The 26007-nt window shown below is 42.0% G+C and overlaps 1 protein-coding gene across 1 annotated transcript in view; it reads right to left on the reverse strand.

The window, feature by feature from the left end:
* The window catches only part of SH3BP5 (SH3 domain binding protein 5), a 103446-nt gene extending 78708 nt beyond the window's left edge, over positions 1–24738 (reverse strand). Inside the window, exons 1-2 of the mRNA XM_033930040.1 lie at positions 24290–24738; positions 18393–18455 (exon numbers count right to left, since the gene is read on the reverse strand). Coding sequence (XP_033785931.1) covers positions 18393–18455; positions 24290–24358 — 132 coding nt within the window. The 5' untranslated portion in view covers positions 24359–24738. The remainder of the gene's footprint in view (positions 1–18392; positions 18456–24289) is intronic.
* Between the last annotated feature and the right edge of the window lie 1269 nt (positions 24739–26007).

Below are 26007 nucleotides of genomic sequence, written 5' to 3' on the forward strand. Positions count from 1 at the left end.
ACATGCCTAAATTTCTCTAAATTACCACTTTTAATTACATTAATCTTTTCATACTTACTATACATACATAACATATTAAGAACATAAGAACAAAAGCAGTGCCTCCGCCGGGTCAGACCATTGGTCAATCCTACCCGGCAGTCCGCTCCCGCGGCGGCCCAAACAGGTCATGACCTGTCTGAATCACCAGAAGGGGCTCCCTTGCCACCTTGGTTTCTCATTGAAGTCCTATCTTCCCATCGAAGTCCTAACCCTCCGGTCTTGCACATGCACGACCTGGTTGGGTTTCTATACTTATTACCTGGTTAGCTTTCTATACTTGTGTTACATCCCAGCTCCTCCCTCAGTATCCCACGATCCCTTTATCCCTCTATTCCACCATGTATTATATTCTAATTTAGAAAAATCCTTCCAATTAATGAAAAAATAGTTTTATGCATTAACATTACAATATTAGAGCCATCAGAATTAAACTCGCTACCATCCTCATCCCTATACTAAAAACCATGTTTTCAGTTTTCTTCCAAACCCAAAATTAATCAATTTCAATTCCATCAGGACCGGGTTTCAGAGCTTTGGAGCTACCTAGAAAATTCCCTGGCCTTTGTAGAGATAAGTGAAACTCGGAAGCTGACAAAATAACCAGACTGCACTCTTGACTTGATCTAAGGGGTCCTTTTACTAAGGCGCGCTAGTGTGCCTTAGCGCACGCTAAAAATTAGCACTCACTAAATGCTAACATGTGCTAATGCGTCCATAGGATATAATGGATATGTTAGCATGCGTTAGCATTTAGCATGCACTAACGCGCCTTAGTAAAAGGACCCCCCCAAGTGTCCATGCTGGTCTATAGAAGCACATTCGCCTACTCACATGAGCTAAGGCAAAACGATGCATTGCTCTATAACTCAAGTACATTATCTTGAATTCCATCTTCTTCACCAATGGAATCCAACTTAAAGACCACAAAAGAAGAGGTATTCAGTCCCGCCTGTCCTCTGAGTAACCAGTCTAGAGGCTGTATCTTGAACCAGCCTCGATTTCAACAGCAGTTTTTACCCTTCTACAGTAAAGCAAAGATGAAAATGAAAGGTTTCCCTGGGCACAAAAGAGCAGGCTAACCTGAGGAAAGGAGGCAAAAGGTTTGCCAAGGAAAATTGATAGGTAATCGGCACAGTCAGACTCTGCAAAGGTTCCTCTTTGTTTGGAGGGAAGAATGAATTCTATTTTGGTTTATGTTAAGCATTTTTTTTTTTTTTAATTCTTTATTGATTTTTAATCAAAAACAGTGTCATACAAATGAGAGAACAAAAGATATTCCACATATTACACTATTATCTATACAGGTAACATAAATATCATTCAATAATTTCATTTTCCTACATATAATAATATCATAATATATCCTATGTAAGGTTATGCACCTTGGTAGCAGAAATCCATGCAGAACATACACCCTGAATGGTGAAAACCTAACCAGAACTGTAGCAGAACGGGACTTGGGAGTAATCATCCGGGAAGATATGAAAGCTGCGAATCAGGCAACAGCAAAAGCTAGACAAATGCTGGGCTGCATCAGAAGGAGCTTTATCAGTCGTAAGCCTGAAGTTCTACTGCTGTTGTACAGATCAATGGTGAGACCTCACCTGGAGTACTGTGTTCAGTTTTGGAGGCCACATTATCAAAAGGATGTGAAGAGAATGGAGTCGATTCAGCGAATGGCCACTAGGATGGTCTCAGGACTAAAAAATCTCCCATATGAAGAACGTTTGAGCAGGCTGCGCTTATATTCTCTCGAAGAGCGCAGGGAAAGGGGGGACATGATAGAAACATTCAAATACATCACGGCCCGAATTGATGTGGAGGAAGAAATCTTTTGTCTTACGGGTCCCACGACGACAAGAGGGCATCTGCTAAAGATTTCATGGGGACACTAGGAAGTATTTCTTCACCGAAAGGGTGATTGATCGATGAAATGGTCTTCCATGTCAGGTAGTCGAGGCCAGAACCACGCTCGACTTCAAGGGACGATGGGACAGACAAGTGGGGTCGCTCCAGAGGAATGCTTAAAAGATGGATTCCCGAAGGAGGGAGGGAGGAGGGAGGGTTCTTGAGTGGGCAGACTTGTTGGGCCGTCGGCCCTTTTCTGCCGTCATAATCTATGTTTCTATGTTTCTAATACAAATAAGCATTTTTTTTTTTTTAATTTCTTCTTGAAAAATCTCCATGATGCTACAACAGAAAGGTAAAACAATTCTGCTATTTGATAGAATATCCAAACAAGATTGTGATAAAGGAGATTCAAAGACATAAGGGAACAGCAAAATGTAGGCAAAGAAGTGTCAAACTTACCCCCTCTTTTACTAAGGTGCGCTAATCGAATTAGCGTGCGCTAAACGCTAACGCATCCATAGACTAACATACACGCATTAGCATATAGCACGCACTAAATCGATTAGCGCGCGCTAATCAGTTAGTGCACCTTAGTTTATCTACTGAGAGAGAATGAATTTTGTAAACAAAACGTTTAATGATTTTCAAAACAAAAAGAGAAAGAAATAACAAAGTCACAGTCAAAATACGTACAAGAACTGCACATGTTTTCTCCAAATACAAAAAAAAAAAAAAAAGACTCTCGGGAGTCTACAATACACAGACATAAATAGCCTAGCTCCTTGTGACTCTGGGCAAGTCACTTATCCCTCCACTGCCCCAGATACAAAATAAGTACCTGCATATAATAAGTAAACCACTTTGATTTTATCCACAGAAAGGCAGTATATAAAATCCAATCCCCTTGTCCTTTATTGTTCAGAGCTTCCCAAACTATGGGTTAGGCCCCAAATGGGGTTATGACTGTAAGCCCCTTGCTTACTCGGCACTAGGCAGGGTGGGTCACACAAAGAATTTGATTAGTTTCAAGCCGTGGGCTGGGACTAACTTTGCACTGGTAGGCTGCAGCAAGCATATTCCACACAGTCTCTTTCTCCTCCAAGAAAAGGCAGACTACTCCAAAGGTTTTAAACTCCAAACTTCAGTTTCTTGGACAAAATCCAACTATATATAGCCTCTCCTTTTAGTTGACAGCTCAGATGCTTTAAAGATCACAAAGATCCTTCTAGTTGGATGGACCTTGGTCATTCAGGAAAAGATGATCTCCCCAAAACACAAATCTCCCGCCCAAGGGCAGGTCTTAAGTCTCCTCTGGTGTGAGGTCATTCTTCAAGACCACCCTGCAGAGAGTCCGAGAGTTACCTTGAACTCACTGTAAACTGAGCTCCATGGGAGTGGCTTTAGGTATCTGGCCAATTGGAGTCCTAGTGCATCCCAGAATGCATTGGGAAAGAGGCCTAAAACTCTGGTTGGTCCAGGTGCCTAAAGCCCCTCTTATGGGAGAGGCCTTAAGTAGCTAGGCCAATCAGGGCCTTGGGACCCTCCCCAGTGCATCCCAGAATACACCAGGAAGGCAAAAGCCCGCCATTCTGAAGAGGCGAGCCTGCCGGCCAGAAGGAATAGGCATCCTTCTGACCGGCCTTGCTGAATAAGATATAGGGGAGTCCTGAGCCTTTGTGGGGTGGAAGGTTGGGGTGTCAGAGGGGTGCAGGGTTTAGGGGGGTGCCGGCAGAAGGGCATGGGCATCCCTCCTGCCAGGGATGTTAGAGGGGGATGCCAGCAGGAGGGAGTGGGCATGTTTTCTGCCAGGGATTGTTTTGGGGTTTGTGGCAGGAGGGATTGGGCATCCCTCCTACTGGGGATTGTTTTGGGCTTTGCGACAGGAGGGAGTGGACATTCCTCCTGCTGTGGACAGTGTGGGAGGAGGGTTCAGGAATGGCGACTTGTGATGGGGTTCGGGTGTTCCCTGCCATGGTCGCTCGGCTGATCACGGCAGGGAGATTTTCTTGACGCAATCAGTTTAGCAGCTGAGTCTATTTGCAATATAGGCCAGCATTTTGCTGGCCTACATTTCAGGTGCCTATCTTGGCCCTAGGGAGATGCCTAGGGCCGCTTAAGCTCGCTTAAGGCCACTTCCAGGTGAAACCACACCCGCACATAGCCTTAGGCAAGCTTAAGTGTTCCTAGGCACCTCCCTGCACCCCCGACAGATGCTTACAATGTAGGCAACCTACCTTGGGGTTTTGTTGTTTGTTTTTTTTAAAACGTACATCCCGATTGGCCGCATAGACAGCAGTAGAACACCTACCACCGCCTACAATCGCGACGCCATTTATAGAATTTGTCCCTTAGTGTCTCCTACTTGGGAGGTGGAAGTGATCCCATGTAACTATGCATTAGCCATTTGCAAACAATAAATTCAATGCAGTAGCTGGTCAATGCTTCTATACTTAGTCTCAGCCCATGTCACACCCCTGACATAAAAATTCAGATATGCGCAGTTTATCATGTGGAAATATGCTAACTACCGCAAAATCCTCCCTAACATGACTTTATTGTATCTCGTTTCTGTGCATTAATCATGCATAAGTGGCAGGATTCAGTGAATGGCACTGAACGATCTTCTCTAATGGGCATTCTGGGATCGGTGCCTTTTATAGAACAGCACATAGTGTCGGGATCTGCATCCAACTGTGGGCGCGAGGAGTTACATCTACTGAAACCATCCTCCTCTTTCTGGTCCCACCCTCTCGACCCTCCTTCAATTGCATGAGTCCGTCATGCCACTTCCCTTCCCTTGCTTAAAAGTAGGCTGAAAACCCACCATTTTGATATAGCCTTCAATTCATAACCCTGTGTATCAGTTGCTGCTCACTGCCCCAGCGAAGATCTGCTGTTTAAAAAGGTATGCTGGGGAGGGAGAGGAGTTGGGAATTTCCAGCTGTGGTACTTGGGATGGTTGTATTGCTATTGTTTTTATTTTTAAATCTTTATTAATTTTCAAAGCTAATGCAAAGTGCCATAAATTATACAGACATTAATAACAAAATAAGCACTTAAATTTCATTAAAAACAATACAGAAGATAAATATCCCTCCCTCCCCTCTACCAATTTAATCAATAAATAAACCAAAAAGATATCCCCCCACCCACCCTCCCCGTCCTGGATATGTATAAAAATAAACAACAACAAAAAAAATTTAACCAAGACAACTATGTTGAAGTAACAAAGGATGTCAACGGGCCCCAAACCAAATTAAATAATTTGCTATGCCCCAACATATCCGCATTCATCTTTTTATATTTGTACCCTAAACATAAACTGGCCACCAAAATGGAAAGTTGAGGCGATCTCAATTCTTCTGCCTTTGTAGCGATCCATGGGAGGTTTGATACGCAGCAATGTTCCACCTATAATTGCCTCATACATCAAAGGGATTGTTTATTCCAGTATGAGGTTAATCTGTCCCCATATTGACTTCCAGAAGTTGAGTATCAAAGGACAATAGAACAACAGATGATCCAGTGTCCCAATGTCTAAATGTATTGCTATTGGATGGACCCAATTCTACCCGTGGCTATGCCAATGCTCCCTCTTCACCTCCTTTTCTCTTTACTTTCCCCTTCTTTTTATTTCCCTTTCTCATCCCCCACCCCATCCAAGACAAAAAATTTAAACACATCATTTCTCTCCGAATCAACATAACATAACAAATCATTTATATATCGCATCTTCCTCGCAGTTCTGTGCGGTTCACAATTCCAAGATACTGCACATTCGCAGTGAAATACAATTCAGCCGATTTAGGTACTTTTCCAAATAAGTAGGTCTTTAATAATTTCCTAAAATTTAAATATGAATAAGATCTTAGAATCAATGTGCAAAAATCCCAAAAGGCCACTTGATAAGCCAGAATTAGATTCAAAAATCTTTTATATTTGCCACCCTTTACTGATGGAAATTCAAATAATCTAGAGCCTCATACAGAACGCAAGGTACCTGCAAACTTAAAATGATCAGGAAGATATATCGCAACCAGACCATTTATTATCTTATATCACGTGCAGCCAGACTTAAAAAGTACTCTGGTTTCATCCCTTCTCTGAAAGATCAATCTTTAAAACCCCAGATTTGCTCTGAGAGGTAATTCTGTAATTTAGGTGCAATCGTCAAAAGCCCCTAGGTCTGATTTGGAACACGAAAGACAATTTAAGTTAAAGACAACTAGCCCTATCACATACAATGTCTTACAGGTAAGTATGACAATTTGGCAATTGATTCCTGCTTCCACGGATAAATCAGGATACTTGTCTCATAATAGAGGACGTGTGAACGATTTGTTGTAACCCTACAATAAATCAATCTGCAATTTTTTCACAACCTTCTTCAGGGGGGTCTACCAGAACTACATTACAATAGTCCAACCAGAGTACAAGTATTGACCAGGTTATTTTAAGAAAATATGGAGGGGAAAAAACAGGAACGGTAACTGGTGTACATTCAGCAAAATGCAAGTGACATGTGTGGAAACAGTAACATGGATTGGAGCTATATTTTATTCAGAATCAATGATTACCCTTACATCTCATACTACAAAAAGTAGGCTTATGCACTATAAAGACAGATTTTGTTTCTCTAGGACAGTGGTCTTCATTGCAAGGCCCACGAGCCAATGGCAGAACATGGAGACCTTTTGTGCGGCTCAGGCTGCAGTTAGGGTTCTATCCAATGTTCCCTCTAAGCTGCTGCTTGGCTGCGCACCAATCGCTGATCACCGCTCACACAGGAAAGCTCTGCACATCCACCAATCAGGGAGACACAGCTGGAGCTTGATGGCCAATCAGGAGCACTTTCTGCAAGGAGGCCAATTTTTACCACAGCTTTGTAAAAGGACCCCTTATTTATTTAGTATCATTTGGTAAACCACCATTCATGACAGTTTACAAATTCTACTACAATAGCAGTTGCTCAAGAATGCCACAGAAATAGAGACTTCTGAAAGAAATAAACATATCTAGGCAAAGACTAGAAACAATAGAGGATATGACTAGAACAGCTTTATCTTTAGACTGAAAAAATAAAAACAATCACCAGTAAGCAATAGTGAGGGTAAAGGAACTCCGGTGTGATTCAAAGAACAATAATATTTAATTGGCATCAATTGAGAGGGAAGGCCTGAGTAAAGAGACAGGTTTTTAAAGCAGTCTTGAATTTTATCTTAGATGACTCAAAGGAAAGCTGTAAGGAACTGAATTCCAGAGAGAAGGAGCAATGCAGCAAAAAGCCATAGAATGGGAAGAGTTAAGCAACAATGTAGGGCTCCTTTTACAAAGGCGCACTAGCGGTTTAACATGCGTAATACCTAGTGTGACCATATGGCTCCAGAAAAAAGGGGACGGATTGAGACATCCGGGTTTTACTTCCATTGAAAGCAACCAAGATGTCTCAATCTGTTCTCCTTACTTCCATTGCTTTCAATGGAAGTAAAACCCGGATGTCTCAATCCTTCCCCTTTTTTCTGGAGCCATATGGTCACACTAATAATACTGCGCGTTAAACCGCCGGCCGCGCTAGCTACTACCGCCTCCTCTTGAGCAGGCGGTAGTTTTTAGGCCAGCGCATGATGAAAAGTCACGCGCATTAACCCAGCTAGTACGGCTTAATAAAAGGAGCCCTTAGAGTAATGTCTCTCAAACTGTGTGCCCCAAAGAGATTTCAGGTGCGCCATGAGAGATTCTAGAATTTTACTTGATTTTTAAAAATTCCCTTCATAAGTATACACTAGATCAGTGGTTCCCAACCCTGTCCTGGAGGAACACCAGGCCAATTGGGTTTTCAGGCTAGCCCTAATGAATATGCATGAAGCAAATTTGCATGCCTATCACTTCCATCATATGCAAATCTCTCTCATGCATATTCATTAGGGCTAGCCTGAAAACCCGATTGGCCTGGTGTTCCTCCAGGACAGGGTTGGGAATCACTGCACTAGATGACATGTACGTTGCATACACAAGTTTGTCAATGTTAAGAGCGTCTGTGGGCGTAAGGATACAACCACCCAGACAAGCATCATTCTTTGATGTGATTGGTCCTTAAAAACTAGCAACAAGTAATTTTATTTTTTTTATGCAGTAGTTATCCTAACGAGCAACAAAGTAATTAATGCTTTGTTACCGTTTGGATCTTCTTATCTTTGCAAACTTGGAGTTTCAGCTCTGACAGAAATTAAATTTAAAAAGAGAATGACTGCAGATGGTGGATGATGAAATGTGTGTTTGCTTGTTGACTACTGAGCCGCAATTTGAGCTAATTTGCACTCAAAAACAAGCATATCCATCGCATTGATTAGCAATATCTACTTTCACCGCCATTACAATTACCCATACATAGCTTAAAGAACTTTAAAGAAATAACTCTCAAATTTAAATTTTGTTGGTTTTGCAATTTTATAATTTCAATTATAATGTGCTGCGAAAAACATTTGCTCCATTTAGTGTGCCGGGGCTAAAAAAGTTTGAGAGACATAACATAACATGACATGTCACTTGTATACTGCAAAACCATGTGGATCCTTGCAGTTTACAATAAGCAAGAGGAGCTGAACCACAAACAGCGAGCTATAATTAAACAAATCAGAAATTATCAATTATAAAAATTTATCATATAGATAAGCCTTGAGCAGTTTTCTAAAATCTGCATAAGAAGTGGAAGTGGAAAATAATTGGCAAAAAACAGAATCCCAATTGGCTGCCTGGTATGAAAACAATCTGTTGTGAAATCTTTTGTAATGGCATCCCCTAACTGATGGAAAATCAAATATTGTTGATATTTGTAAAGAACATCAAGAACTACAGAAATTAAAATAATCAACTAAATACCCTGCAACCATGCCATACACTGCCTTATAACATAGACATCCAAATTTAAACAGCACCCTCGCCTCAAAAGGTAACAATTGTAACTCTCTAGTCTAAAATTTAGATGAACTGCAGTGTTTTGTATCAGTCTAAGTCAATAAAAATTCTTTTGAAGATCTCCCAAATATACAATATTGCAGTAGTCCATTATTCCTAGTATGAGTGACTGAACTAATAATCGAAATGCATTTTTGTTAAAATAAGGTTTGATTGTATGAAGCTTCAGAAGTGTAAAATAACATTTTCGAACCTGAACAGCAGCATTAAAGATCATAGATAAGTTTCTATCCAAGTGGACGCCTAATATTCTAATAGTTGATACACTAGGGAAGGTAATTCCATTTAAAATCAATTTGTCCTCATCCTGGTTTGGTCTATATTTAGTTTTAGTTTGAAATCCATCATCCACTCCTGAGTGTAGTGTTCGAAACAGAAAGAGCAGTGAGGAGAGGTAAGTTGATTGTCTGGTGCAGAGGGGGTCTATGAGTAAGTAATCAAATCATAAAATGGATCCCTTAGCTAATGGATTACCAATGTTGTGCTGACAGCAAAGTTACATGACCATAGAATATTGTTTTATTAAGGAGTTTCATAGTATTCTGTATTAATTGCAGTAGTTTAAAAGCATAAAGTGGTAAGTCAATTAACAAAGAATTACAGTTTTCCAGGCATGTAGAAATCTGATAAAATATAGCAAACATATGTTAGTAGTATTTAGAAACTAAGCCAAAACTTTTCATCCTATCCAGTGTTCACTAACTTCAGTGCTAGTGATGGTAAACCATGTGATTGTCTGGAACCTCATAACTGAAGTGAAGTTTTACTGAGTAAAAGTTTCTATTTTAGCATGAAGACATGTAGAAGAATTTTTTTAAATATTTATCATCTAGAAAAGGTCTAAGAAATTTTACGTTCTGAAGTACACAGAAAGGCTTCTGGATTATTCTAAAAACAGAGGTTGAAAAGAGAGAGACTGATCCAGAAGAACTCCAAGAACGAGGAGGGTTTCCTTAAAAGGAATGGATACTTGATCGATTCTTGGAGCAAACTGAATGGGTGATTTGTAAATAGAGGTCCAAAGGGCCTCAGATTTTGCAGGGTTGAGAATAAGCTTATGTTTAGCCACCCAGGATGCAATGTAGAAAGGTTATTATCTAGTAATTCTAGTTGAACTTGAAAAACTTAATCCTAGTACCATGCACAATGAAAAGCTGACTAGAAGCAAATGGTGATAGAAATATGTTTAAAAGTAGGAGCCAGAATGGAGGTTTGCAGTACCTCGTAGGAAAGAGGGAGAGTAATTTATGAAGCAGTATCAATCATGATTTGAAAAGTATGATATGAAAGATAGCTGCAAAACCAGTTCAAGCCTGGATAATGGATGCGATAGATTGGGAGCTCACCAGGACAGATAGGAAAAATGCTTTAGTACCGGGTAGAGCTTTGGATTCTTGCCCAGAAATAGCTAAGAAGAAAAAATTTAAATTGAATCAGGTTGGGCAGACTGGATGGACCATTCGGGTCTTTATCTGCCGTCATCTACTATGTATGTTATGTATCTCAGCCTGAATCATGTACACGATCAAGAAGCAAAGAATGGTCAACCGTGCTGAAAGCTGAACTAAGATCTAATTGATTAAGTAGGATGTCTCTACCAGAGTCAAGGTGGCAGATTATGTCATTCACTATCACCAAGAGGAGAGCAGTCTGTCTGGAATGGTCTGCTTGAAAATCAGATTGCCTGGGGTGAAATATGATAAGAGGACCAATATCTATTCAGTTTCTGGAAAGTGTCTCTCTGTCAATTTTGCTAAAACAGACAGACAAGCAATTGAACAGAAGTTAGCGGGGCAAAACAGGCCAAGGTCAGCTCATTTCAAACAGGGATGGATAACAGAGTGCTTCCATTGATTCAGGAACTGACCTTCTGTAGGACTTGAGTAAATAAGACTGAGAATTACAGCAGAAAGAAGATCAGCACTCCTTTATAAATTCAAGAGGAGAACCTAACTAACAGATAAGATTAATTTCTGTAATCCAGTGTAAGAAAGGGGAAAAATTGGAAAAGGTACTGCAGCTACCATAAAACAGAGTATAGTAAATAGAATGGTACCCAAACATTTTTTGGTTTCGAAAGAATAACAAAAAGAAAGCCTAAAGCGATATCAAACCATTAGACGTGAAACTCTGCATGCAGCGTAACACTGAAGAATCAGAAATAAAAATGCATTCCCACTGTACTATGCAAAAAAGAAAAGAAATCGGAGACACTGCAGAATCACATTTCCAAAGCTGATGTGTATAAATCATTACACCAAAAAAATATGGTGGTTTTCTACTTTGGCCTAACTTAACACTTCCGTCTTACAACCCACAAAGATTCCAGTATTCTCCAGGATCATTACAGCTACCAGAGCTGATCTAATGAAAAAAATGTTATGTTACATTACGAGGTAATACCAAAAAAAACGACAAGAAAGGTGGAGTGATGAGCTTGGATCGACCAAGTGTAAACAGACTAAAACTCCAGTCTGGGAAATAGGTGCAGCTGACAAACCATAGGTAATGGGGCTGTATCGATATAATGAACAGCAATGAGGAATGCTGATGAAAGTCCAATGTTTATTGCAGCAAAATGACCAATGAAGTTCCCAAACTGTGCGGCAGGAGTAGTGCAGTAGTAGCAGTAGCTGTGAGCTTTTGTGACGTGCTTCTTGTTTTTCTGAAGGATGTATTAAGGATGCTGAGGAAATTTCGAGCTGTGAAGAGGATCGAGGCATTTTGTGCTGGCGGCATTTTTAAAGCCGCGAAGAGAGCGTAGGCACTCCGACCAGTGAGTATTCCGCTTCTTTACTCAGCACTGCATGAGGCTGGATGTTTATGCAGATACGTTTGCTGTCTTTTTCCCTAGAACGATTTGATAATTGAGTATGGAGAACTGAAATACCATATTTTTCGCTCCATAAGATGCACTTTTCCCCCCCCCAAAAGTGGGTGGAAATAAAGGTGTGTCTTATGGAGCGAATACCACCTAAGTACTTCAGAAACCCCACCGTTAATTGGAAGTATGAAAGCGCAGGGCCTTCCCACAATCCTCCAGGAGCTGTTTACTAAGGGGGGCGGCACTTTGTTTATGCTGCGGTGTTGGGGAGGAAGAACACATTGCGTTGGATACAGAAGAGCCTGATAGTAAAACACAGGCTCAGAAAACTGGAGATAGTCAGGGGGAAGGTGCAAGGGATGGCTAAGGATAAATGATAATTTCCAGGATGGATCTATAACTTGGCTCACACATTTAAACTTTAGGGTTGCCCGTTATATTTGATGGAATAGTTCCCTGTTATTTTAACTTAGAGTGCCCTGGTGTTCTTCTAAAAATGTTGCTGTATGTTCTGCATAAGTGAGAATAAGATATGCTACAGAGCCAGGGTGACTGCTGGTGTGTTACCTGCACCTTGATTTGACAGACATGTCAAGGGTGGCCCCATCCCACCAAAATAAGTGAGGTTTTCTAGTGCTGCCTGCATCTGAGTGTGAATGTTGACAGATTTGTATGGCCTGTGCCCTGTCCCGGCCTACCACTAGACCACCAGAGGAAGGACAGGGTACAGAGCCTGGCAGGGAGGGGGGACAGGGTGAAGAGCTTGGCAAGGAATGTGAGGTTGGGTGCAGAGCCTGGCAGGGAGAATTTGGCTCAGAATGTATTTTTTTCTTGTTTTCCTCCTCTAAATCTAGGGTGCGTCTTATGGAGCAAAAAAATACGGTAATTGATTTTGAAGATTTGAAATTATAGTGACTGTTCGATAAATTATTTGGAGGTTTTATGACCGAGGATGTGTCTGCCTGCTTCAACAAAGTGTTCAAACGGGGGAAGTTAAGAACTTTTTGAGACACCCCCAAAGACACTGAGATCTTTTCTCCATTTTTCTAGGATACATCAGGGTTGTCATTTTGTGTTCTGCTCTCAATGTGTGTTGAGTAATAACTGGATGATTATTGTATCGATCAGCAGTAGTATATGCCATACAAAGCCAATGAGCAGCAATAGAAGGCCCAGTGTGCAATGATAAAAGAACCTACACAGTCTGTGTTTTGGCTAATGAAATAGCCTACTAAAATATTTCATATCAATTGAATGAATCTTCATGAGAGAAATTGGTGAAAAGAGTGTGTGTGATGAGAAAAGTGTGTGACAATAACAGTAATCCCTTAAAAACACATAAAGGCAACGTAAAAGTGATAAACGCAAATGATATATGAAGAAAGATCAACTGATAATGTAGTACTGTGAATATAAGAGAAAAAAGGGGTGAATGTTTAAAAATGTGAGCCAGATTTACATTGCCCAAATGTGGAAGTGAAAATATATATAAATTTAAAGTGAATGGGTGAAAGTATGAAAGAGTAAATTAATATAGAAACATGGAACTTAAGGAAAACTCATGCCTAGAATATGACCTTCCAACCAAACAATAATCAAAAAGCACAAATAATGGCAAGTTGTGACTACGACAATAAAGCTAAAAACATAATAAAAAGAGCAAACATTCAAAAGAGCAGAAAAAAAAACAACTTAGGGCTCCTTTTACAAAGGTGCACTAGCGGTTTTAGCGCGTGCTAAAATGCCCCGTGCGCTAGCCGCTACCGCCTCCTCCTGGGCAGGCGGTAGTTTTTCAGATAGTGCGCGCTATTCCGGTGCGTGCGCTAAAAACGCTAGCGCACCTTTGTAAAAGGAGTCCTTAATGCAAACCATGTCAAGGTATAAAAACAAATGGACAATACACACACACAAACGTAAAAAAACATTCTGGTATGAAGAAAAATTCCTAAATACAAAAAAACCCAAGAATAAAACTAATGCTCAACCAAATAGCATTCATATTGTGATGAGCAAGCTAATAATAGCAAAGCCAGAAAAGTTTCAAGTTTATTAAAATTTTTGATATAAACGCAATATCAAATATTTTCAATGTGTATAACAATAAAAAATTTTTGGGGGGAGGACAACATAAAACAATTTAAACAGACAAACATACCATCAATGTACACAATCAATAAGTGATACATAAGGAAAAAGGATTGAACTACAATTATTAAAGAAAGTAAGAGAACATTTAAGGAAAAATAACATCAGATGGGTAATTAAAAATGTTTTACAAATAAAACAAGATCTAAAAATGAAAGGCAGAAATTGTGAACTATATATAGATCTGGTTAGATATAAATATTTGAACCTGAAATTGTTGATAAAAGAGTTATCCTGTTTATGACTCGAATGCATCTTTGTATAGGTGGCTTTTTAATGTGCTTTTAAATTTTTCTAAAGAAGTTTCACCACGCAAATAAATTGGTAACTTGTTCCATAGCTGGGGAGCTATGATTGAAAAAGTTGTTGCTCTTCTGGTGCCTATAATTTTCAGAGACGGAATGGTCAGCAAATGCTGATCTATTGATCTTAAAGATCTAGCTGGGGAATATGGTATCAAATAACAATGTAAAAATATTGGTGTATTGGTTTGTTGAATTTTGAAGGTTAATAGTGCAATTTTATAGATTATTCTATGTGAAATTGGTAACCAGTGTGCTTTTTGTAACAGGGGAGTGACATGATCGTATTTTTTGGAGTTAGTAATAATTTTTATTGCAGTATTCAAGTTAACAAAATATAATGTAGTAAGACAAATATTAAAACTAAAATACATAAAGACCAATATACATACACACACATTTATATACTGGGTGTGTGTGTATATATATATATATATATATATACACACACACACACACACATATAGGCATCAGAATGGGGGGCCACAGGGGCCATGGCCTCCCCCAAAATTACCCGTCATGTAGGTCAGAGGGTACACGGGCTGACCGCCACCCACAGCCACCGCTGCTACATGCTCGCTGTTGCTGCTCGCTGCCGTAAGTGCAGAAAGGGAAGGGCCAGGCGCACGCAGCCAATGCACGGCGCTGGCCCACAAGCCTCCCCCCCCCCACAACGTCAATTCTGATGTCAAAGAGAAGGTTGCTGATGTCAGAATTGACGTCAGGTGAAAGCTTGTGGGCCAGCACCGCTGCACGTGCCTGGCTCTTCCCTTCTTGGATTTGCTGCAGCAGCTGGCGACAAGCGGTGGTGGACCGGGGAGGGGGGAGAATCAGCGGTGGGGAGGTCAGACTTCGGCACATCAGGGAGGGAGGGAGGCAGACTGGTTTCAGCGGCGCTAAAACCCACACTATGCATTAATAAAAGTGGGTATAAATAGTCAGGTGTTAAAATACAAATAGAAACTCTCGCTCACTAAAACTTTCATTTCAGTTACAAGGCTACAGTCAGTCACCTGATTTCCACCACTAACCCTGAGGCTAGTGAGTCGTGGATAGGGTGAAAGTTCTTAGTCACTAGCATATGTTTGATGTATTTGATCAAATTTCTACATATCCATTAATACATCCACATGCCGCATGGTAACCTGTGACTTTTTCAATATAAAAATGTTCAGACATTTGGATTTCTTGCCCTTTAATTCTCATCATCATCCTTTGTTTGCATCTCATGATCACCTCTGAATTTATTTATATGTTCTATATCCTTTTGTTAATATTTTTTCTTCATTCTATCTTTTTTTTCTACATTCCCTCTCCCTTCTGATTTGTTCACTTTCTTTTCTTACCCATTCTGCTCTCTAAGAATTTCTTCTAGATGTTTTTGTCCTGCTGCCCCTTCTATTCTCATGCGGACCTCATTCTCACATCATTTCTTTTGCTTTGCTGCCCTTTATCATAACTCATTGTCTCTTCCCTCTCTCTTTCTTCTCTCACACATACATCCCTCTTCTTCACTCCCCTCCTAATCATACATTATCGCTCCCTAATTCTCCCTCTCTAACACACCTTGCTGCCTTCCACTGTCACACATTGCTCATCTCTCCATAGCACATACGCTCCTCTTGGTACATGCTATTGAATATTAATAAATAGAAAATGTACAACACAAGGACATCTGGTAACCTCTACACCAGATAACAAGTTTCTGGCACTGACAGCATTTCATGCACGCTGATTACTGAACTCTATTAATTGCAAAGCAAATCTTGCCTGCAGTCCAGAGCCCTAATTACCACTTGGGCCCAGAAAAAAAGCAAAATTTACCCAGAAGCTGAAACAACAACATTTCTAAAAATCCAACAGTTTGATCCTGAATTGCAGGAGGCAAATTTAACCGATATACATAGATGCAGGCTGTACAATGTACTAACACACAGATAGCATCAGTGACCTAGCACAAGTTTGAATCCAGCATATTTTCCTCTGGCATTCACAATTCCATTATCTTTTTTTAAAAAAGTAGAAATAATCTAACGTAAACCTTTCATTCATTCACCTCAGGTTAGGATTAATAAAAGTGCCCTGAAAGGCGGGCTCTGAGATTCTTAAGAGTGTGTAATTAGAAATTTTATACTATAAGGAAGGGAAGTTATCAGGAGAATTGGAAGGAAGGGTATAGTATAAAGCACATTTTTTAATTTAGTAGTTTTGATTCTAACTAGAGGAAATATACAAAAAACTGAAAACATACAGAATTTAAAAAAATCATTTATGACCACAGATCCTGCCACGAGCTGCATCCTCTTCCTCTATAAATATTTAAAATTTGAATACTTTTGACTGGGCTTTGAGATTGTCCTGTTTAATGAAAACCACAATGGCTGGGAGGGTGTAGATGGGCTGGAGTAGGTGTTGACGGAGATTTCGGCAGTGGGAACCCAAGCACAGTATCGGGTAGAGCTTTGGATTCTTGCCCAGAAATAGCTAAGAAGAAAAAATTTAAATTGAATCAGATTGGGCAGACTGGATGGACCATTCGGGTCTTTATCTGCCGTCATCTACTATGTTATGTATATGTTACATTTCCAGACACTCTCAGAGCAAAGGGATGGTCTTCACCTAACAGGAGGTCCCATTTCCTTCGATTTGGTCTACATACATAATGTAATACCTAATTGTAATTGCGCAGGAAAACAAACACATAAGAACATAAGAATTGCCAAACTGGGACAGACTGAAGGTCCATCCAGCCCAGCATCCTGTCTCCAACAGTAGCCAACCCAGGTTCCAAGCACCCAATCAGGTCCCAAGCAGTAAAACAGATTCCATGCTGCCCATCCCAGGAACAGGATTTCCCCAAGCCATCTCAATAATGGCCAATGGACTTCTCTTTTGTGAAATTATCCATTGGGCATGTGGTACTGCACACACAAACATGCTAAGGACATCAAGGTTAGGCTGAATCGGCAACAGGGGCGCAGTTCTGCTCTCCAGTGTGAGCCTACTGCTGCTGATCGAGATACAGTGCAAGACACAGGAAAGACTGAAGACGAAGCCTGGGTAATTCACCCTCATGGAGTAGCATAAGAAGCAAACCTCTACACCAGTGTATCTCAAACTGTGTGCCTCCTGAGATTCAAGTGTGCCGCGGCACACTGAGAAGGAAGAGAGGCGCCTGCCAGCTGTCTTCCCTATGTGGTACAGTGCCAGCACTGCCCGATTCACCGAAGGCCTGCATGTTTCCCCCTTCTCTCTAATGTCCTCCAACTTCCCCCCGGCCCCCTGGTCTTACCTTTAAAGCTAATTACAGCAGCTTGCAGAGGATCGCCAATAGGTAAAATGATTTTATTTTCAATATAGTGATTGAAATGTATAATTTTTGAGAATTTATATCTGCTGTGTATTTTGTGTGTATATAAGAAATGAATAGAAAAAATTGCATTACAGTTAGTAAAGGGGATGGGATCTGGGGCAGAGCTTGGGTGGGCCTAGGGAGGTCTGTGGTTGGGGTACTCAGTTGATATTTGTTAGACTTAGGGGGTACTTAGCTTGATGTAGTCGAGAAACACTGCTGTAGGCAATCAGCTGGCGCCAGTGCCTCTCCTTCTCTCCAGCCCTCTTCCCTGCTGGCACCCCCTACTGGTGTCTCAGGGCCCATCTGGAGGGCCTCTGTACATGCGCGGATGTTGACGTGATGATGTCATAACAGCAACGTCTGCGCACTTCTGGGTGCCTCAAGCTGTGGCCACTACCTTTAGTGTGCCCGGCTCAAGAAAGTTTGAGAGACACTGCTCTACACAGAGCTGAATCCAGCCCTGCTTACAGGACAACCCATTCCCTTTCACTGCGTGTTGATAAACTTGTATAGTGTGCATTAATCAAAAAATATGTTGGCTTGTTTTCCTGCCAAAAAGTCAGGAATGTTCTATGTTGTGGATGAAACTACTTCTGACTCACAACCTCTTTTTCACTGGGCTGCACTTGAGTTATTTGGTATTTTCACAAACCTCTCCTTTGGCAAAAGTGGCAAACTTGTTAAACTGAACATCAATAGACAGTGACAGCAGACAATGAGCAAAGGGCCCATCCAGGCCACCCATTTTCCTCCTTCTGTTGCATAGCATTGACCCCAGTACATTTTTTAGCAGAAAAGCTCCTCTGTGCTTTTCCCAGACTGGCATGACCTTCCACAACAGACTCTCTGGCGCAGAGGGAGGAAGGTACAAAAAAAACAAAACTGGAAGGATATCTACCTCAAGTTCAGTTTCCCTTCTATTGATGTAATCTGTGGCTTGATTAAGCTTTTCCAGTTCCCCCTAGAATAAAAGGAAAAAGACAGGATAAACAGATATAACTGGGTAGGAAAGATTTGGACAGATATATAACACCAGATATCAGCATGGGTCAGATAAGATTCTAAAGATTTTAAGTTCACTAAAGTTTTATTATTTCAAATAATAATGTAAAACCACAATAAACAGTTGCAGGGATGCAGGATATTTTATGCATTATGCATTTGAAATATTAGTGTCATAGAGAAAAGAATGAATATACACTGCGTCCCCATTTCACACAGAAGGCAACAATCAGAATGGAGATATCCAAGTCAGAGAATGCTCAGTTCAAATGGTATTTTATTTAGATTTATTAATCTTTATTAATCTTTATGAAGAGATTCACCCAAGGTGGTATGGTTTTCAACATGAAACTTACAATTTTGTTAACAGCTTAACAGTAGTAAAAGGATCAAATACTGTATAAACAAATGCGAATGAGGTAAAAAAAAAAAATTTGCAAATTGAGACTTGGGGATCCTTTTATCAAGGTGCGCTACGGGGGTTAGCGCGTCAGACATTTCATCATGCGCTAACCCCTGTGGCAAGCCAAAATACTAACGCCTCGTCAATGGAGGGGTTAGCGACTAGTGCGGCAGGCGGTTTAACGCGCGGTATTCCGCGCGTTAAACCTCTACCGCGCCTTGATAAAAGGACCCCTTAGAGCTCCTTTTACTAAGCTGCGATAGAGTTTTTAGCGCGCGCAAAATTGCCACGCATGCTAAACCCGTGCTACGCGGCTAGAACTAACACCAGCTCAATGCTGGCGTTAGCGTCTAGCGCGCGCTAAAACCGCTATCGCAGCTTAGTAAAAGGAGCCCTTAATAATAGGACTACCGTGAAACAGTTTCAATATACTTATAACAGCACTGAAATTCAAATAAGAGAGGTATAATATGAGTACAATGTCAACATAATCCCCCCCCCCCTTTTACAAAACCGCAAAAGCAATTTATAGCACTGGCCAGCATGCTGAATGCTCAGTGCTGCTCCCGACGTTCGTAACTCTATGCGCATCGGTAGCAGTGTGGAGCATTCAGAACGCCGGCCTATGCTAAAAACTGCTATCGTGGTTTTGTAAAAAAGGGGGGGGGGTGGGAATATTTGTAAGACACCTAATAAATACACATCCAAACATTCAAATAACATAGACATGACACTAATGCTTTTCTTCAACACAGCTTATCCTATAGCCGAGGGTCCATGTGCAATTATTAGATGAGGACAAAATGGATGATACAGAGTCCGTTGGGATAAACAGATGGGATGCTAAACTCAAGTCAAGTTGTTTTTACAGTTAAACAAAATATAAGCAGTGGTTAAAGCTGCAGCCTTAGCACCCTGAGGCTGTAGGTTCAAACCCACGCTGCTTCTTGTGACCCTGGGCAAATCACTTAATTCCCCCCCCCCCCCATTGCCCCAGGTACATTACATAGATTGTGAACCCACTGGGACAGACAGGGAAAAATGCTTCATGTAAACTGTTCTGAGCTCCTCTATGAGAACAGTATAGAAAAGTGAATAAATAAGGAACTGATTTAGTTAAGAGTGTGTGTAGCAAGCTAGTCTTGGTGCAGAATGAGTGTACTGTATAGTCAATCACCCTTGGGTGAAGAGCCAGGCTTTCACCTGCTTCCTGAAGTACATAGAAACATAAAAACATGATGGCAGATATAGGGCCAAATAGCCCATCCAGTCTGCCCATTCGCAGTAACCATTATCTCTTCCTCTTTCTAAGAGATCCCACACTCTCTTGAATTCAGGCAGTCTCCGTCTCCACTACCTTTTCCGGGAGACTGTTCCACTCATCTACCACCCTTTCTGTAAAAAAAGTATTTCCTTAGATTACTCTTGAGCCTATCACCTCTTAACTTCATCCTATACCCTCTCATTCCAGAGCTTCCTTTCAAATGAAAGAGACTCGCCTCATGCGCATTTACCGTATTTTTCGCTCCATAAGATGCACTTTTTTTCCACCCAAAAGTTTGGATAAAGGCGGATTAAAAATGTTTTAAATAAATACATAATCTGCCTTGCTGCCAGGCTAACAAAGCAGCTAAAGCTATTGGTTTGCAAATCACAATTTGGTGGAAAGAAAGAGTGTATCTGAATTCAAGACAGCTTGGGGCAAGTACATTGGATCTCTAAGGGAGAGGAAGGGGATAGTAGATGGCATAGCTGGGCAGACCAGAAAGGCCATATGGTCTTTATCAGCCTTCATTTTTCTCTGTTCTATGGAATTGGGAATTTCTTCATTCTAGCCACAACACAAAGGGCTCCTTTTACAAAAGTGCGTTAGGGCCTTAATGCGCGGAACAGTGAACGCTAAATTGCCGTGCACACTAGACCTTAACACCAGCATTGAGCTGGCGTTATTCTAGAAGCGTACCGCGCGGTTTAGCGTGCGGTAATTTCAGGCATGCACTAAAAATGCTAGCGCACCTTAGTAAAAGGAGCCCAAAGTCATAATGGGTGCATGTTCCAATATCCTTACAGAACCAGCAATGATTCCATATGAGGCATGGGGTTATACAGTTTAGCATCTGTCCATGTCTCACAGTGAACAGAGACTGGGTCACAGATGTCAAGAGAGAGCGCCTGCACATCTGGATCCAGGACCCTGGTGATTTCAAAACAATTGTCAAAACCAAAATGTAAACAAGTTAAATTCATGCCTCCTTTCTGAACCATTGATTTGATTTCTAAGAAAAAACAATATGTTTGAAGATTGATGTTGAAAACTTCTCCTACCAGCCAGGTTCATCTGGTAGACAGATGCCACCAGGGTAATATAGATGAGAGAAAAAAATATTTTTGAAAATGTAAAGAAAACAAAGATTTGCTTGGCAGCCTGGGAATTAACTTTGCGACATGCTATACCGCCCACAACTGACATTTTATTTATGTACTTAGTTACATGTGATTTTTATACTCAAAGCGTGGTACAATAAGCATTTTCAAATGCACATTATTAACCACACATAAAATCCTCATGATTGAAAATAATCACAGTTGTTATGCAAAAAAAGCCATGTTTTGACTAGCTTTCAAAGTTTTATATAGTCAGTTTCTGCACAGATCAGTAACGGCAAATATGCCATAACTACGGATCAAAGAAACAAAAGCTACTCCTCTAGTTCCTTCTAATTATACTTGATGGCTGTGCAAGAATACTCAGGGAAGCTCAACAGGATGGGTCAGTGCCTTCGTTTCTAGCTTTGCTGGTGGACCACCATAGCAAACAAACAAATATGGGGTATTTCTGCTTTAGCAATCCTGATGGTGTCCCTTTCGAGGTACACACAACAGTGCTTCATTTTCCTGACTCCCACTAATGAGGAGAACAGCCCAAACAGCTGACCCTTAGGGCTCCTTTAACAAAGGTGCGCTAGCGTTTTGAGCGCACGAGCTACCCGAAAAACTACCGCCTGCTCATGAGGAGGCGGTAGCGGCTAGCATGCGGTATTCCGTGCGTTAAGACCCTAATGCACCTTCGTAAAAGGAACCCTTAGTTTTGGGCTGAGAAGTTTTCATTTCCCACACACACATTTTACTTGGAAAAAAAATGTGTTGCTAGCAGGAAAACTGTGAATTTTGGTTATTTTATTTACTTATGAAAAAACTGATGTACCTCCAAGTTTCAAGTTTCAAGTTTATTAGGATTTTATATACCGCCTATCAAGGTTATCTAAGCGGTTTTACAATCAGGTACTCAAGCATTTTCCCTCTCTGTCCCGGTGGGCTCACAATCTAGCTAACGTACCTGGGGCTATGGAGGATTAAGTGACTTGCCCAGGATCACAAGGAGCAGCGCGGGGTTTGAACCCACAACCCCAGGGTGCTGAGGCTGTAGATCCAACCACTGCGCCACACACTCCTCCATGGAGGTGCACATTTTAAAATATAACAGCTGAACAAATAACAATCAACATACTACATACACAGTTGTAAAAACAGGATGGGAATGTAACAACCCAAAAACAATAAAACATAATGCAATTTTACTGAATACTCAAGGACAAAACCATTAAAGCTTTAAATTTTGAAATGGAGGATTCTGCTCAAATCATGGCTGGCAGCAAAACCAAGAAGCAGGTAAGCACTAGTGCAGGGGTAGGGAACTCCGGTCCTCGAGAGCCGTATTCCAATCGGGTTTTCAGGATTTCCCCAATGAATATGCATTGGAAGCAGTGCATACAAATAGATCTCCTGCATATTCATTGGGGAAATCCTGAAAACCCGACTGGAATACAGCTCTCAAGGACTGGAGTTCCCTACCCCTGCACTAGTGGGTAGGCACCTCGCTGCTGGGCCAATGCCGGCACAGTTGGACTATTGAGCAGCGGCGTCAGTGAGATAGGATGGAGCATTAGGCACGACCTCCCCCCCCCCCCCCCCCCCCCGGAATGTTAAATGAAAGCAGATACATGGACAACATTCCAGAAATTCTCTTCTGCTTTATCCCATGCTCAAAAGTCTAGAAGTTTTCATGCTAAAGCCATTAGCGCAAGAGACAAGAAAGCAGCTGTGTAATGTCTTATTTACTTTATGCTGAAGACCCCTCGGTCTGGTATCCAAGAAGCCACACATCTGCACACAGAGGCACTGATCATGGCCAGCCACGAGCAAGTATGTTACCCAAGGGTTCTTAAACAAACAAAAATCCATATTGCTCATATCTGAAACCCCTTCCTCCATCTACTCATATCATTTGTTTTACCCATGGTTTTAAATTCAGGTTTACCTTATGAATAGAAGTAAAAGAAATCTTTGTATCTTTAAGACTGAGGGTCAGAAAAGGCCTCCTTTCTAACCCCCTCCAGTCTATATCTTATTATCTTAAAGCAGGATCCAGGAAAGTGCAGACACATTTCAATTCAGCAAGGCCCTGATAATGAACAATGACTTGGTCCCTCAGCGTTATGTGGCATGATTTCAGGGAATGTGCACCCTTATAGATCTAAATGTCCATGTTCTAATTAAACGTAATAGGGAGAATTGACACCCTCCCACCCAATAATTATACATTTTAATACAAAACCATGAATACAGCTAATGTACGTTTCCCAGTCCACCCACATCTGATGAACCAAAATCTGAGGGTGACCATCTGGCTTCAAGATATATAGTAGATGCTGATTCAGAAAACTTTATTTGCATGATAATTCTTAATGTGCTGCCAAAATAATACATTTATTGTTAGACAAAAAACAACAACACAACAACCCAAAGACAAAAGGAGGTAATCCACAAAGTAACAGTAGGAAAATTAAATTCTATACAGAAAGGTATTTCTTTCTTTCTATATTTTAAGATCCTGGCATTAAAGCCTTCTGAGAATTTCACAGCCTGTAAAACCGGACTTCAGAACCACAAGACTGACTCTCACACCACTGGAACCTGTAGGCACTCACTCTGCCTTACTAAGGTGGGGAGGGGGGTCGAATCCACCCCGAATGAATTCTGATAGTTTACAAATCCCAATCCTTTGAGCCAATGTACCAAACAAAGGTTAATTTTATACCAGCAGTTGATACTAACACCTATACACTGTAATATGCCCACCATTTCCCAGGATCCAAAACTACAACAAAACGTTCGGCCTGTCAAAATACAATCAGAGCCCAAACCGGGGGGGGGAGAGCTGCTGCCCTCAGCACTGCAGACAATGAGAGAGCCGGGGCGCCCGCACTGACAGCTAGGCGGAGAACCAGAAAGGGGGAGGGAACTGCCTTAGCTGCTCGTGCATGTGGCTAGCAGAGAGGCGAGGGAGAAAGAAAAAAAAAAAAAAAAGCTGTCATAATGGCTCTCCTTACCTGGATCCGGGGGTCCACCTCCTCTTCCTCGGGGTGTCCCGCCTGGCTCCTTATCAGCGCAGGATCCATGCCGCGCGCCGGGACCGGAGGAGAACCCCCCTGGCCGTGCCCTCTCCCCCTCCTTCAGAGCGAGCGAGAGACGAGAGGGGGGGAGGAGCGTGCGCGTGGGAGGAGCCTCGCCGCTGCCTCCCCAGAGCCGGCCTCTGGCTTTCGGCCCGAGGTTAAACGCGGACCAGCGGCGAGGAAATGAGCTTCTTCCTCTCACGAGCCGGGGCAATCGCTTCCTCTCTGCCGTGCCCGAGCCCGCAGACCGCGTCCGGCGCCTTTAGTTCCTCTTTCACGCGACGACATAGAAACACGAATGGAAAATGGAGCAATTAATGAGTGAGATGGTTTTCCGGGTTGCTGCTACTGCTTTTGCAGTCCGGCCCAGGTGCAAGATGCTGTCACCTAGTGCAGTGATTCCCAACCCTGTCCTGGAGGAAACACCAGGCCAATTGGGTTTTCAGGCTAGCCCTAATGAATATGCATGAAGCAAATTTGCATGCCTATCACTTCCATCATATGCAAATCTCTCTCATGCATATTCATTAGGGCTAGCCTGAAAACCCGATTGGCCTGGTGTTCCTCCAGGACAGGGTTGGGAACCACTGACCTAGTGCAGGGGTAGGCAATTCCGGTCCTCGAGATCCGGAGCCAGGTCAGGTTTTCAGGTTATCCACAATAAATATGCATGGGGTAGATTTGCATCTCAAGGAAGCAGTGCATGCAAATTCATCTCATACATATTCATTGTGGATATCCTGAAAACCTGACCTGGCTCCGGCTCTCGAGGACCGGAATTGCCTACCCCTGACCTAGTGGAATGGGTTTGCCAGAGCCGGCGCACAGCAGTACATGCACATAGATCTCATGCATATTCATTGGGGAAATCCCAAAATCCTGACTGGATTCGGCCCTCGAGGAGGGACTTTGGAGACCCCTGACCTACTGTTAAGCTTTCTCTCTTTCATATAGTCTGGTTTAACGAGTGGGCTGGGCTTAAGGATTGCTCCGACATCCAGAGGCTCTGACAAGGGGGGGGGGGGGAGGAAGTCTGCACTAGAGGTCTGCACGGGAACGTGGGAATCCCACGGGAATCCCCCCTAACCCACGGGACTCCCATGGGGACCCCCCTCTGGCCCACAGGACTCCCACGGGGACCCCTCTCTAGCCAACGGGACTCCCACGGGGTTGGAAGGCTTTGGAAGCAGGGTTCATCCATATAATATAATGGACACGTCAGCCTTAGTAAAAGAGGGGGTTTGTAAGTTAATTACCTGAACAGAAAACAAAAAAAGGGTTCCAAAAAAGGGATGGAGGTAATTCCTTGCGGGGATGGGTGGGGACGGAGAGGATCCTGGTGGGGACAGGCGGGGATGGGTGGGATTTCTGTCCCCGCACAACTCTCTAGTCTGCACACTGTCAGGCCGATGACAACGAAAAGCCAAATATTGAGATCAAACCACAAAACTCAAAGAGTAATAGGTGACAGAGTATCCCACAAAACCACCCTAATAAAGCCTGCATATACAGGTACTTATTTTTACCTGGGGTAACTGAGAGTTAAGTGAATTGCCCAGAGTTACAAGGAGGCTGCAGTGGGAATTGAGCTCAGTTCCCCAGGCTACTGCACTAACCATTAGGCTACTCCTCACCTGCATGTATTTGCTTGCATC

The sequence above is a fragment of the Geotrypetes seraphini genome, chromosome 2 (assembly GCF_902459505.1).
Source record: "Geotrypetes seraphini chromosome 2, aGeoSer1.1, whole genome shotgun sequence".
NCBI lineage: Eukaryota > Metazoa > Chordata > Amphibia > Gymnophiona > Dermophiidae > Geotrypetes > Geotrypetes seraphini.